The sequence below is a fragment of the Aegilops tauschii genome, chromosome 2 (assembly GCF_002575655.3).
Source record: "Aegilops tauschii subsp. strangulata cultivar AL8/78 chromosome 2, Aet v6.0, whole genome shotgun sequence".
Classification (NCBI taxonomy): Eukaryota; Viridiplantae; Streptophyta; class Magnoliopsida; order Poales; family Poaceae; genus Aegilops; species Aegilops tauschii.
Genome location: NC_053036.3, coordinates 622,624,234 through 622,640,204, shown reverse-complemented (window position 1 = coordinate 622,640,204; position 15,971 = coordinate 622,624,234). Strand labels below are relative to the sequence as shown.

General features: G+C 43.2%; 2 protein-coding genes across 2 annotated transcripts; one reads left to right on the top strand and one right to left on the bottom strand.

Annotated features, from left to right (window-relative positions):
• Positions 1-547: 547 nt before the first annotated feature.
• LOC109733770 (ethylene-responsive transcription factor 7) lies at positions 548-1,695 on the top strand. The gene has a single exon (XM_020292980.4). It carries the CDS (start codon positions 936-938, stop codon positions 1,515-1,517), a length of 582 nt encoding a protein of 193 aa, XP_020148569.1. The 5' UTR covers positions 548-935; the 3' UTR covers positions 1,518-1,695.
• A 7,736-nt stretch (positions 1,696-9,431) lies between these two features.
• On the bottom strand, positions 9,432-11,008 carry LOC109733765 (uncharacterized). Its single transcript, XM_020292978.1, has 3 exons — positions 10,114-11,008; positions 9,539-9,993; positions 9,432-9,443 (listed from the first exon to the last, which is right to left on the bottom strand). The coding sequence occupies exons 1-3, from the start codon at positions 11,006-11,008 to the stop codon at positions 9,432-9,434; spliced, it is 1,362 nt and encodes a 453-aa protein (XP_020148567.1).
• Between the last annotated feature and the right edge of the window lie 4,963 nt (positions 11,009-15,971).

The window sequence follows — 15,971 nt, the reverse complement described above, 5'->3', positions numbered from 1 at the left end:
CCACAGTGGAACAGACCACTCGCATAATTCACGATAGTAAATGATGAGCCGAGGCAGTAGTTTATTAGTACGACTGGCCCCAACAAAACGCAGACGGCTGGGATTCGTAATTTACTATACTGCCGAACGTCTGTAATTTGCACCGCCGATATATTCAATTTGGTCAGGCATCGCCCGTGACAGTGAGGCTGCGTCTGCGTGCCAGCCGCAGCACGGCGCACGGAGGATACGATCCGATCCAATCCAATCCAATCCAACCCTACCCCCGCGGCCCCGCCTACCCAGCGTCACGTACTGACCACGCTGCACCGCAGGGCGGGGCGGGGCGGTTCGATTTGAACGCCACCGAATCTCGGCGCGCAGTCTGCCGCCCCTTCCGATCCGATCCGATCTAGTCTAATCTAGTGCGGGCGGAGCGCGCTCCACGTCGCGGACAGCGCACCCACAGCCGGCGAGCTACGCGTAGTCGTCCGTCACACTGGAGCGGCGGCACAACCGAAAGGAAACGTGTTATCCCTGCTGCCGACGCGGGAGAACAAAGTAAACTCGGCGAAGACCAGTCTCGTGTGGGAGGTAGGGAGAGTGAGGTTGAAGGGTGCGGAAGGTGGGAAGAAGCGGCCGCCCACCAACGCTGAGCTATCCCTCCCGCCCGCGCGTCGCCTCCCACCCCACCACGCACCCGCACGCGCCTCCTCCCCCTTCTTCTACCCCCCTCCCCCGCCCCTTCACACCATCACAGCCTTCTTCCCGCCGCCTCTCAGCTCCAGCACCGCGGCTCGGCTCCCTCTACCCAGAGCCAAAGAATCAAGGCTGTTTGAAGCTCGAGATCACGCGCGTTTCATTCAGCCCCTCTGGTGGTGGTAGCCAGGCCGAGACAGTCACCGGGCGGAAGGAGCGGAAGGACTGAAGCCTCAGCGGGCCGGCGATCTACTACTATGAGGAACGGCAGCACCGTGTGCGACGCGGCGGCGGCTGTGGGGCTGGGCGTGGCGCCGCGGTACAGGGGGGTGCGGAAGCGGCCGTGGGGCAGGTTCGCGGCGGAGATCCGGGACCCGGCCAAGCGGGCGCGGGTCTGGCTCGGCACCTACGACTCCGCCGAGGCCGCCGCGCGGGCCTACGACGTCGCCGCGCGCACCCTCCGCGGCCCGCTCGCCACCACCAACTTTCCCCAGGACCCCGTCTCCTTCCCCACGCTCCCCACGCTCCCGCATCCGTCTCGACCGGCTTCCCCCGGCCCAGCCTGCAGCGCCAGCTCCACCGTCGAGTCCTACAGCGGGCCCAGAGCCGCGAACGCGCCTCGGGCCGTCCCGCGCGTGTCAGCGCCGGCACCTTTGCTGGCGGAGCGCTCCGGCGGCGACGCAGGATGCCAGAGCGACTGCGCCTCGTCGGCCTCCGTCGTGGACGACGGCGGCGACGAGGCCGCCTCGGCCGCCGTCCGGCCTCGCGCGCCCTTCGTGTTCGACCTCAACCTCCCGCCGCCGTCGGACGAGCTGTGCACCGAGCTACGGCTCTTCTAGGATACACCGGACCCGGGTCGCCGGACGAGCTGCGCACCAAAGCTAGCGATTTTTTATTTTTCTTCTATTCTTTTTCCTCCTGATTATTAGATTAGACAGATGATGCTGTGTGCAAGAGCGATTGTACCACCACCACTACTATTCTTTACGCGATAAGAATTGCGGTTGATTTGATTGACGGAGATTTGCGCCCAAATTTTGCGATCTGATTAAGAGTTGATTTTTGCTTGCCCACTTGGATGCAACTTTATGGATATCTTGCGTGCAAGTGTAACCCGAGAGCATTTGCAGCAACTTTGTGAATTGTTTAGTGGTGGGGTTTGAGATGTTCCATTCATGTTTCCTTTGCTCCCTCCCTCCCTGCTGTTTCTTCTGTACTATTTTTTAATTTTATTTGCAAGGGTTTCTTCTGTATTCAAACTGGACTGAAGATTCCTCTTTGCAAACACTGCACTGCTACGGTCAGTAAGATTAATACCTATGGGCCCACCAATTTGAAGAAGATGGTGGATCACGTTCTGGGTTTGTGGTTCGTGGATTTTGATGAGTTCGATGGCGTGTTCGCGGATAACATGTGGGTGATATATCAGCGTTGTACTGCGTCGAGCTCGGGTGAGAAGGTGATTTGTCATTTTTATTCATTGATGGCTTCTCTGGTTGTGCCGGAGTTAGGTGACAAATGTTGCTGACAAGCTCAAAAGATTCTTCATTGTAATTTTCTTTCTTGACTACTGTTTTTTCAAAGTTTAGCGTTCTGCTATCTTTACAGTATTAATATTTACTTGACTTGTACTATATTCTTCGGGATATAAAAGGACACGTATATCACCATAAAAAGAACACTACTACACTGCTACAGTCAGTAACGAGATAAATACCTATTGGCCCACCAATTTGAACACCGTTTGAAATAAATATTACTTCCTCCAAACCACATTACTTATCACTGATTTAGTTGTAGTACCGATATACTCTTTTAAAAAACATATCAGTGTTACTCCCTCTGATCCATATTACTTATCGCCGATTTACTTGTAGTACCGAAACAACTAGATTGCTTATGCAACCTTCCAAAGCATATGCGAGTTCTCTATATTCAAACCAAATAATCCGAATGCAAGCTCCCTAAGGAAAAAATGTTCTTGGATTTCAAAAAAAATATTTATGATTTTGTTCAAATTCTAGAAAACTGAGGATAAATTTGGAAAAAAGTTCCATATTCCAAAAAAATGTTTACGGATTTAAAAATTTACTCATGATGTCTAAAAAATGTTCTCAGATGTATTTTTTTCCAGATTTTTAAAAAATTCATAAATGTGAAAAAATGTTCAAAATATAAAAAAATGTTCACATATTGAAAATGTTCTCATATTTCAAGAAAGTTTTCATGAGTTTTAAAACTGTTGGTAGATTAAAAAAACATAATTAATTTGATAAAATATTATATATGGTTTTTTCTCAGATTTTAAAATTTATTCCTCGATTATATAAAAATCCCAAAATTATAAAAATGTTTCAAATTCCAAACCTTGTTCCCATATTTAAAAAAAAAGATCTTTAAAAAGTTGTTCATGAATTTGAACAATGTGCCAAATTAAAAGAAAGTTTAAAGTTTTGAGGAACGTTTCCGAATTTCAAAAGTATCCACGACCTATACAAATGGTTCCGTATTTCAAAAACAAAAAACCAAAAAAAGAGAGAGAAAAACGACAAGAAAAAACAACGAGAAAAAGGAACACCCGAACGACAGCCTACCAAAAGGAAACTACCGCACTGCTACTTTGCCTGACAACGGAGCGAGAGAGTGGGCTGGTAAGAAAGAGACGAATTGGGGCTGGGTACACGGTAGGTCGCTATCTAGTGACCAAGGGCGAAATTGGATCCGCCTGAAATGAGTCAAGATCATTAGTTTTTACAAAACATTTTATCCCTTGTAAAGGTCGCATATCTTTTCTGGTAGTGGTAACTGGCGTATTTTTTTTCACAGATTCAATTTTACAAAATATTTTATCTCTTGAATAGTGCGTCCAGATCACGAACCGTCATTACCGTAGATTTCTTGTGTCGAAATATTTGAGACTAGGTCTCATGTTAGTAGGTTTTGATAAAAAAAGCACAAAAGAATTGAAAATTGAAAAATAAAACGGAAAACGAAAACAGAACCCGGAAGCACAATTGTGCCACATACAGTGCTTTTCCTTTTGGGGCAAGCACAATTGTTCCTTTTCCCTTTTCGAGAAGCAGAGGTGTGCTTCTAGTGGAGTCATAGATTGTACATCTCGTGGAACAGGAGTTGTGATTTTCCCTTTTTAGAAAGCTCAGTTATGCTTCTCGCGGAAGCACGGACTCTGATTTCCCCTTTTTGGAAAGCACAACTGTGCCATTACCTTTTTTTTAAGAAAAAGCACGACTGTGCTTTTCACTTTTCGAGAAGCATAGTTGTGCTTCTCACCAAAAATACTTCTTCCCAAAGGAAAACAATATATTTTGACCAAAACCTACGGAAAACCAAGCAAAAGCTAAAAAGCCAAAAAAACAAATCCAAAAAATTGTATGTAAAAAAGCCAAAATCCCGAGGGACAGTCTAGCGTACGACACATGACGGCAGCTGCCTGCATCAATTGGCATGCTTCCAGCCTACCAAAAGTGATCTCTTGCTTGCCCCTAGAGGGTACTACCTCCGTTCTGTTTTATTAGTCCTCATTGTAGTTTGAGTTAAAATCTGACCATATATTTGACTAGCAAAATGACAATGCATGTCACAAAAGATTATATTATTGGATTCGTATTTGAATATAGCAGTGATATTATTTTTGCTACATATAACTTATATTTTATTTATTAAAATAATGATCCAAATATAACCCAAAATACAAGGGGGACTAATAAATCAGAATGGAGGTAGTACCCTTTAATTAGTTGGTCCTTGATACATGCGCGGAAAAGAAAGGACACGTGTACCGTGTTGTCCAGGTTCGCCGGCCCATCCCAATTACTCCCAGTCCAAACTCTTTTTTTCTCTAGGCCGAGAGTGTTGGGGAACGTAGTAATTTCAAAAAAATTCCTACGCACACGCAAGATCATGGTGATGCATAGCAACGAGTGGGGAGAGTGTTGTCCACGTACCCTCGTAGACCGAAAACGGAAGCGTTATAACAACGCGGTTGATGTAGTCGTACGTCTTCACGATCTGACTGATCCAAGTACCGAACACACGGCACCTCCGAGTTCAGCACACGTTCAGCTCGATGACGTCTCACGAACTCCGATCCAGCAGAGCTTCACAGGAGAGTTCCGTCAGCACGACCGCGTGATGACAGTGATGATGTTGCTACCGAAGCAGGGCTTCGCCTAAGCACCGCTACGATATGACCGAGGTGGATTATGATGGAGAGGGGCACCGCACATGACTTGAAACAATCAACTTGTGTGTTCTAGGGTGCCCCCTCCCCACGTATATAAAAGAGGGAGGGGAGGCCAGCCGGCCTCTCTAGGCACGCCAAGGGGAGGAGGAATCCTCCTCCTAGTAGGAGTAGGATTCCTCCTTTCCTAGTCCTACTAGGAGGGGGAAGGAAGGAGAGGGGGAGGAGAAGGAAAGAGGGGGCGCAACCCCTCCCCTAGTTCAATTCGGACTAGGCCCATGGGGGGCGCGCGGCCAGCCCTCGTGGCTTCTCCCCTTTTTTCCCTAAAGCCCACTAAGGCCCATATGTACTCCCGTATTCCCGTAACTCCCCCGGTCCGAAAAATCCTGGATCACTCAAAACCTTTACGATGTCCGAGTATAGTCGTCCAATATATCGATCTTTACGTCTCGGCCATTTCGAGACTCCTCGTCATGTCCCCGATCTCATCCGGGACTCCGAACTACCTTCGGTACATAAAAACACATAAACTCATACTACTGATCGTCACCGAACGTTAAGCGTGCGGACCCTACGGGTTCGAGAACTAAGTAGACATGACCGAGACACGTTTCCGGTCAATAACCAATAGCGGAACCTGGATGCTCATATTGGCTCCCACATATTCTACGAAGATCTTTATCGGTCAAACCGCATAACAACATACGTTGTTCCCTTTGTCATTGGTATATTACTTGCCCGAGATTCGATCGTCAGTATCTCAATACCTCGTTCAATCTCGTTACTGGCAAGTCTCTTTACTCGTTCCGTAATGCATCATCCCGCAACTAACTCATTAGTCACATTGCTTGCAAGGCTTATAGTGATGTGCATTACCGAGAGGGCCCAGAGATACCTCTCCGACAATCGGAGTGACAAATCCTAGTCTCGATCTATGCCAACTCAACAAATACCATCGGAGACACCTGTAGAGCACCTTTATAATCACCCAGTTATGTTGTGACGTTTGGTAGCACACAAAGTGTTCCTCCGGTATTCGGGAGTTGCATAATCTCATAGTCATAGGAACATGTATAAGTCATGAAGAAAGCAATAGCAACATACTAAACGATCAAGTGCTAAGCTAACGGAATGGGTCAAGTCAATCACATCATTCTCTAATGATGTGATCCCATTAATCAAATGACAACTCATGTCTATGTCTAGGAAACTTAACCATCTGTGATTCAACGAGCTAGTCAAGTAGAGGCATACTAGTGACACTCTGTTTGTCTATGTATTCACACATGTACTAAGTTTCCGGTTAATACAATTCTAGCATGAATAATAAACATTTATCATGATATAAGGAAATATAAATAACAACTTTATTATTGCCTCTAGGGCATATTTCCTTCAGTCTCCCACTTGCACTAGAGTCAATAATCTAGTTCACATCGCCATGTGATTTAACACCAATAGTTCACATCACCATGTGATTAATATCCATAGTTCACATCGCCATGTGGCCAACACTCAAAAGGTTTACTAGAGTCAGTAATCTAGTTCACATCGCCATGTGATTAACACCCAAAGAGTACTAAGGTGTGATCATGTTTTGCTTGTGAGAGAAGTTTAGTCAACGGGTCTGCCATATTCAGATCCGTATGTTGCAAATTTCTATGTCAACAATGCTCTGCACGGAGCTACTCTAGCTAATTGCTCCCACTTCCAATATGTATCCAGATTGAGACTTAGAGTCATCTGGATTAGTGTCAAAACTTGCATCGACGTAACCCTTTACAACGAACCTTTTGTCACCTCCATAATCGAGAAATATATCCTTATTCCACTAAGGACAATTTTGACCGATGTCCAGTGATCTACTCCTAGATCACTATTGTACTCCCTTGCCAAACTCAGTGTAGGGTATACAATAGATCTGGTACACAGCATGGCATACTTTATAGAACCTATGGCTGAGGCATAGGGAATGACTTTCATTCTCTTTCTATCTTCTGTCGTGGTCGGGCTTTGAGTCTTACTCAATTTCACACCTTGCAATACAGGCAAGAACTCCTTTGACTGTTCCATTTTGAACTACTTCAAAATTTGTCAAGGTATGTACTCATTGAAAAAACTTATCAAGCGTCTTGATCTATCTCTATATATCTTGATGCCCAATATGTAAGCAGCTTCACCGAGGTCTTTCTTTGAAAAACTCCTTTCAAACACTCCTTTTATGCTTTCCAGAAAATTCTACATCATTTTCGATCAACAATATGTCATTCATATATACTTATCAGAAAGGTTGTAGTGCTCCCACTCACTTTCTTGTAAATACAGGCTTCACCACAAGTATGTACAAAACTATATGCTTTGATCAACTCATCAAAGCGTATATTCCAACTCCGAGATGCTTGCACCAGTCCATAGATGGATCACTGGAGCTTGCATATTTTGTTAGCACCTTTAGGATCGACAAAACCTTCTGGTTGCATCATATACAACTCTTCTTTAAGAAATCCATTAAGGAATGTAGTTTTGACATCCATTTGCCAGATTTCATAAAATGTGGCAATTTGCTAACATGATTCAGACAGACTTAAGCATCGCTATGAGTGAGAAAATCTCATCGTAGTCAACACCTTGAACTTTGTCAAAAACCTTTTTCGACAAGTCTAGCTTTGTAGATAGTAACACTACTATCAGCGTCCGTCTTCCTCTTGAAGATCCATTTTATTCTCAATGGCTCACCGATCATTGGGCAAGTCAACCAAAGTCCATACTTTGTTCTCATACATGGATCCCATCTCAGATTTCATGGCCTCTAGCCATTTTGCGGAATCTGGGCTCATCATCGCTTCCTCATAGTTCGTAGGTTCGTCATGGTCAGGTAACATGACCTCCAGAATAGGATTACCGTACCACTCTGGTGCGGATCTCACTCTGGTTTACCTATGAGGTTCGGTAGTAACTTATCTGAAGTTACATGATCATCATCATTAGCTTCCTCACTAATTGGTGTAGGCATCGCTGGAACTGATTTCTGCGATGAACTACTTTCCAATTCGAGAGAAGGTACAATTACCTCATCAAGTTCTACTTTCCTCCCACTCACTTGTTTCGAGAGTAACTCCTTCTCTAGAAAGGATCCATTCTTAGCAACGGATGTTTTGCCTTCGGATCTGTGATAGAAGGTGTACCCAATTATCTCCTTTGGGTATCCTATGAAGACACATTTCTCCGATTTGGGTTTGAGCTTATTAGGATGAAACTTTTTGACATAAGCATCGCAACCCCAAACTTTAAGAAACGACAACTTTGGTTTCTTGCCAAACCACAGTTCATATGGTGTCGTCTCAACGGATTTAGATGGTGCCCTATTTAACGTGAATGCAGCTGTCTCTGATGCATAACCCCAAAATGATAGTGGTAAATCGGTAAGAGACATCATAGATTGCACCATATCTAATAAAGTACGGTTACGATGTTCGGACACACCATTACGCTGTGGTGTTCCAGATGGCGTGAGTTGCGAAACTATTCCGCATTGTTTCAAATGAAGACCAAACTCGTAACTCAAATATTCTCCTCCACGATCAGATCGTAGAAACTTTATTTTGTTGTTACGATGATTTTCCACTTCACTCCAAAATTTTATGAACTTTTCAAATGTTTCAGACTTATGTTTCATCAAGTAGATATACCCATATCTTCTCAAATCATCTGAGAAGGTCAGAAAATAACGATACCCGCTGTGAGCCTCAACACTCATCGGATCGCATAGATCAGTATGTATTATTTCCAATAAGTCAGTTGCTCGCTCCATTGTTGCAGAGAACGGAGTCTTAGTCATCTTTCCCATAAGGCATGGTTCGCAAGCATCAAGTGATTCATAATCAATTGATTCCAAAATCCCATCAGCATGGAGTTTCTTCATGCGCTTTACACCAATATGACCTAAACGGCAGTGCCACAAATAAGTTGCACTATCATTATTAACTTTGCATCTTTTGGCTTCAATATTATGAATATGTGTATCACTACGATCGAGATCCAACAAACCATTTTCATTGGGTGTATGACCATAGAAGGTTTTATTCATGTAAACAGAACAACAATTGTTCTCTAACTTAAATGAATAACCGTATTGCAATAAACATGATCAAATTATATTCATGCTTAACGCAAACACCAAATAACATTTATTTAGGTTCAACACTAATCCCGAAAGTATAGGGAGTGTGCGATGATGATCTTATCAATCTTGCAACCACTTCCAACACACATCGTCACTTCATCCTTAACTAGTCTCTGCAGGGGCGGACCCAGGAAAATAATTGAGAGGGGGCAAAAAATGTATGGCCATATTCATGAATGATAAATCAACAAGACAAAAAACATCCATGTAAAATAAAACGCGGGATTAATCACTTTATTATCCACATGGTAGCCAAGTTCATTGAAATGTGAAAGGAAACTAACCATTTGAGATAAAAGTAATCACGGCAATAAAACCATTTCTTGTTCTGAAGTTGCAAAAGAGAACATTGACACATTGTTCTAACACTTAATCTACAACCTGCAACAATAACGAAAAACATGATCAAAATTGAGGGGATGGAAATGTTGAAGGATAGTATTAAAAAACAGTAAGAGCTTTAGGACAAGCATTACCTTCCATTTTATCCCACGACGTTCTTTCACGGCATGAAAACGTTTTACTATCACTTCATTTGGAATTTTGTTCAACAATTCTTTTCCTACAAAGCGGATAAGGCTATGGTTCATAAAATCATCACTAATTTTGCTACGTAGAGCATTCTTCACTATCTTCATAGCTGAGAAGCACCTCTCAACGGTTGCAGTGGCAACATGCAAAGTAAGTGCTAGCTTTATAAGTCGGTATACTAAAGGATAAGAAAGATGCTTCTTTGTAGTCACCATTAGTTCAGCCAGATCACCAATATTATCCAAGCTAGCAAACCTTGTATCATGGGTTACATTATCCAAATAGAGATCAAGTTCATGCTCAAGACCCACCAAATCATTGAACTCATCTGGGTAAAACTGAGCCAATTTCTTCAACTTCTCAACATTATAGTGACCAAACTGATCACTTGGACTCAAAGCTGACATACAACAAAGTAACTCAGAATTGATAACATTGAATCTGCCATTTAACTCTTCTACCAACATATCTAGGACAACAAAGAAACAATCAATCTGATAATGATGCTCATTGTTAATACCGGTCCTTTGCCTTATCTTCTTTGGATTCACATAATCATTTTCCATGTCCATCACTAAAATGTCGTTCTTCTCACAAAAAGAACGTACCTTGTCTAGAAGATCATTCCAACCATGCTCAGATCTAAGCTTTAGTAGCTCTCTCTTAGTAGATTCCACATCTGATATGGCATTAACAATGTCCATATCCTTTCTCTGAAATGTTTTAGATAGCCCATTTTTTAAAGAAAATATAATCATCATCATGTGTAGATAGAATACAGAATCAAATGATTGAAAATATTTCAGAATCCCACTAGCTTGACGTTTCTTAATAGGATCAGTACCATCTTCCTCAACATATTCTAGCACTTTAACCACCGATGGAAACATCTTTGACAAACCTACCAAAGTTCTATAGTGAGAGTTCCATCTAGTATCTCCTGGTCTTTGAAGAGAAAGCTCTTGATTTAGTCCAGTTCCTGTAGCAATCTCACCCTTACCAATTGCGTTCCTCACTTCTTCTTGATGATCCACTCTAAGTTTATCCTTTCTCTTGCAAGATGATCCAACAACAGTCACCATAAGTGATATCATATCAAAGAAATCTCCAACATCAGTAATTTTCTTTGTAATGGCCACAACAACCAAGTTAAGTTTGTGCGCAAAACAATGTACAAAATAAGCTAAACTGTTATCTCTCATAATTTTTGCTTGCAAACCATTGAACTCACCTGCCATGTTGCTTGCACCGTCATACCCTTGTCCTCTCACTTGTTTCAAACTCAAACCAGACTTTGCAATCATAAAATCAATTTTGGACTTCAGAAAAGTAGTTGTAGTCTCCTCAACGTGAACAACACCTACAAACCTCTCATATGATAGTCCACCACTCACATATCGTAGAACCAATGCCATCTGCTCTGTGTCAGAAATATCACGACACTCATCAACCAATAAGCTGAACACATCACTGCCAATTTCTTGCAAAATACATGACAAGATTTTTTCTGCAAAGCATTTAGTAATACTTTTCTGAATTTTGGGAGACAACATTTGATTATTATGTGGGGCGTTTTTGAATGCCTTGGCTACAATTTCATTCTGACTAATAGTATACTCCATCAACTGCAAACAGTCCTTTATTTACCGACTCTTCTGATTCATCATGACCACGGAATGGTTGTCCCTGATGCAACAAGTATCGACATACATCAATTGCAGCATTGACCCGAATAAGATGCTCAGTTTTCTCAAGTTGAGTTTGCTTCTGTAAGGCTATTGGGATTGATTGATCTATGTTCTCTAGATCCTCATAGTTTTTTAGTGCTCTATTGTGGAAACTGTTGCGATCACCTACATGAGTCACAAATCTTTCTGGCTTCTTCCAATTGTGAAAGCCATCTACTACAAATGCATCATGCCAAGGTTTGTTACCTTTGATGTTGTCCCTGAATAAATAGCAACACAAACAATATGCATTGTCATTTGCCTCACTGTACTCTAGCGAAGTACCACCATACTCCTGTTGGGTAACGTAGTAATTTCAAAAAAATTCTACGCACACGCAAGATCATGGTTATGCATAGCAACGAGAGGGGAGAGTGTTGTCCACGTACCCTGGTAGGCCGAAAGCGGAAGCATTAACACAACGCGGTTGATGTAGTCATACGTCTTCACGATCCGACCGATCAAGTACCGAACGCACGGCACCTCCGAGTTCAGCACACGTTCAGCTCGATGACGTCCCTCGAAGTCCGATCCAGCCGAGTGTTGAGGGAGAGTTTCGTCAGCACGACGGCGTGGTGACGATGATGATGTTCTACCGACGCAGGGCTTCGCCTAAGCACCGCTACGATATTATCTAGGTGTAATATGGTGGAGGGGGCACCGCACACGGCTAAAAGATCGTTGATCAATTGTGTGTCTAGAGGTGCCCCCCTGCCCCCGTATATAAAGGAGCAAGGGGGAGGCCGCCGGCCAAGGAGGAGAGGCGCGCCAGGAGGAGTCCTACTCCTACCGGGAGTAGGACTCCCCCCTTTTCCATGTTGGACTAGGAGAGAGAGGGGGAAGAGGTGGAGGGGAGGAAGGAAGGGGGGGCGCCGCCCCCCTCTCCTTGTCCTATTCGGACTGGGGGGGGGGGGGGAGGGGCGCGCGGCCCTGCCCTGGCCTCCTCTCCTCTCTTCCACCTAGGCCCACTAAGGCCCATTAAGTTACCGGGGGGTTCCGGTAACCTCCCGGTACTCCGGAAAAATCCCGATTTCACCCGGAACACTTCCGATGTCCAAACATAGGCTTCCAATATATCAATCTTTATGTCTCGACCATTTCGAGACTCCTCGTCATGTCCGTGATCACATCCGGGACTCCGAACAACCTTCGGTACATCAAAACATATAAACTCATAATATAACTGTCATCGTAACGTTAAGCGTGCGGACCCTACGGGTTCGAGAACTATGTAGACATGACCGAGACACCTCTCCGGTCAATAACCAATAGCGGAACCTGGATGTTCATATTGGTTCCCATATATTCTACGAAGATCTTTATCGGTCAGACCGCATAACAACATACGTTGTTCCCTTTGTCATCGGTATGTTACTTGCCCGAGATTCGATCGTCGGTATCTTGATACCTAGTTCAATCTCCTTACCGGCAAGTCTCTTTACTCGTTCCGTAATACATCATCCCGCAACTAGCTCATTAGTCACAATGCTTGCAAGGCTTATAGTGATGTGTATTACTGAGTGGGCCCAGAGATACCTCTCCGACAATCAGAGTGACAAATCCTAATCTCGAAGTACGCCAACCCAACAAGTACCTTTGGAGACACCTGTAGAGCACCTTTATAATCACCCAGTTACGTTGTGACGTTTGGTAGCACACAAAGTGTTCCTCCGGTAAACGGGAGTTGCATAATCTCATAGTCATAGGAACATGTATAAGTCATGAAGAAGCAATAGCAACATACTAAATGATCGAGTGCTTAGCTAACGGAATGGGTCAAGTCAATCACATCATTCTCCTAATGATGTGATCCCGTTAATCAAATGACAACTCATGTCTATGGCTAGGAAACATAACCATCTTTGATCAATGAGCTAGTCAAGTAGAGGCATACTAGTGACACTCTGTTTGTCTATGTATTCACACATGTATTATGTTTCTGGTTAATACAATTCTAGCATGAATAATAAACATTTATCATGATATAAGGAAATAAATAATAACTTTATTATTGCCTCTAGGGCATATTTCCTTCAGTCTCCCACTTGCACTAGAGTCAATAATCTAGATTACACAGTAATGATTCTTACACCCATGGAGTCTTGGTGCTGATCATGTTTTGCTCGTGGAAGAGGCTTAGTCAACGGGTCTGCAACATTCAGATCCGTATGTATCTTGCAAATTTCTATGTCTCCCACCTGGACTAAATCCCAGATGGAATTGAAGCGTCTTTTGATGTGCTTGGTTCTCTTGTGAAATCTGGATTCCTTTGCTAAGGCAATTGCACCAGTATTGTCACAAAAGATTTTCATTGGTCCCGATGCACTAGGTACGACACCTAGATCGGATATGAACTCCTTCATCCAGACTCCTTCATTTGCTGCTTCCGAAGGAGCTATGTACTCCGCTTCACACGTAGATCCCGCCACGACACTTTGTTTAAAACTGCACCAACTGACAGCTCCACCGTTCAATGTAAACACGTATCCGGTTTGCGATTTAGAATCGTCCGGATCAGTGTCAAAGCTTGCATCAACGTAACCATTTACGATGAGCTCTTTGTCACCTCCATAAACGAGAAACATATCTTTAGTCCTTTTCAGGTATTTCAGGATGTTCTTGACCGCTGTCAAGTGATCCACTCCTGGATTACTTTGGTACCTCCCTGCTAAACTTATAGCAAGGCACACATCAGGTCTGGTACACAGCATTGCATACATGATAGAGCCTATGGCTGAAGCATAGGGAACATCTTTCATCTTCTCTCTATCTTCTGTAGTGGTCGGGCATTGAGTCTTACTCAATCTCACACCTTGTAGTACAGGCAAGAACCCTTTATTTGCTTGATCCATTTTGAACTTCTTCAAAACTTTGTCAAGGTATGTGCTTTGTGAAAGTCCAATTAAGCGTCTTGATCTATCTCTATAGATCTTGATGCCCAATATATATGCAGCTTCACCGAGGTCTTTCATTGAAAAACTCTTATTCAAGTATCCCTTTATGCTATCCAGAAATTCTATATCATTTCCAATTAGCAATATGTCATCCACATATAATATCAGAAATGCTACTGAGCTCCCACTCACTTTCTTGTAAATACAGGCTTCTCCAAAAGTCTGTATAAAACCAAATGCTTTGATCACACTATCAAAGCGTTTATTCCAACTCCGAGAGGCTTGCATCAGTCCATAAATGGATCGCCAGAGCTTGCACACTTTGTTAGCTCCCTTTGGATCGACAAAACCTTCCGGTTGCATCATATACAACTCTTCTTCCAGAAATCCATTCAGGAATGCAGTTTTGACATCCATTTGCCAAATTTCATAATCATAAAATGCGGCAATTGCTAACATGATTCGGACAGACTTAAGCATCGCTACGGGTGAGAAGGTCTCATCGTAGTCAATCCCTTGAACTTGTCGAAAACCTTTCGCAACAAGTCGAGCTTTATAGACAGTAACATTACCGTCAGCGTCAGTCTTCTTCTTGAAGATCCATTTATTTTCAATGGCTTGCCGATCATCGGGCAAGTCAACCAAAGTCCATACTTTGTTCTCATACATGGATCCCATCTCGGATTTCATGGCCTCAAGCCATTTTGCGGAATCTGGGCTCACCATCGCTTCTTCATAGTTCGTAGGTTCGTCATGGTCTAGTAACATAACCTCCAGAACAGGATTACCGTACCACTCTGGTGTGGATCTTGATTTGGTTGACCTACGAGGTTCAGTAATAACTTGATCTGAAGTTTCATGATCATTATCATTAACTTCCTCACTAATTGGTGTAGGTGTCACAGAAACTGATTTCTATGATGATCTACTTTCCAATAAGGGAGCAGGTACAGTTACCTCATCAAGTTCTACTTTCCTCCACTCACTTCTTTCGAGAGAAACTCCTTCTCTAGAAAGGATCCATTCTTAGCAACGAATGTCTTGCCTTCGGATCTGTGATAGAAGGTGTACCCAACAGTCTCCTTTGGGTATCCTATGAAGACACATTTCTTCGATTTAGGTTCGAGCTTATCAGGTTGAAGTTTCTTCACATAAGCATCGCAACCCCAAACTTTAAGATACGACAACTTTGGTTTCTTGCCAAACCATAGTTCATAAGGTGTCATTTCAACGGATTTTGATGGTGCCCTATTTAGAGTGAATGCAGCCGTCTCTAAAGCATAACCCCAAAACGATAGCGGTAAATCAGTAAGAGACATCATAGATCGCACCATATCTAGTAATGTACGATTACGACGTTCGGACACACCATTACGTTGTGGTGTTCCGGGTGGCGTGAGTTGCGAAACTATTCCGCATTGTTTCAAATGTAGGCCAAACTCGTAACTCAAAGATTCTCCTCCACGATCAGATCGTAGAAATTTTATTTTCTTGTTACGATGATTTTCAACTTCACTCTGAAATTCTTTGAACTTTTCAAATGTTTCAGACTTATGTTTCATTAAGTAGATATACCCATATCTGCTCAAATCATCTGTGAAGGTGAGAAAATAACGATATCCGCCACGAGCCTCAATATTCATCGGACCACATACATCTGTATGTATGATTTCCAATAAATCTGTTGCTCTCTCCATAGTACCGGAGAACGGTGTTTTAGTCATCTTGCCCATGAGACACGGTTCGCAAGTACCAAG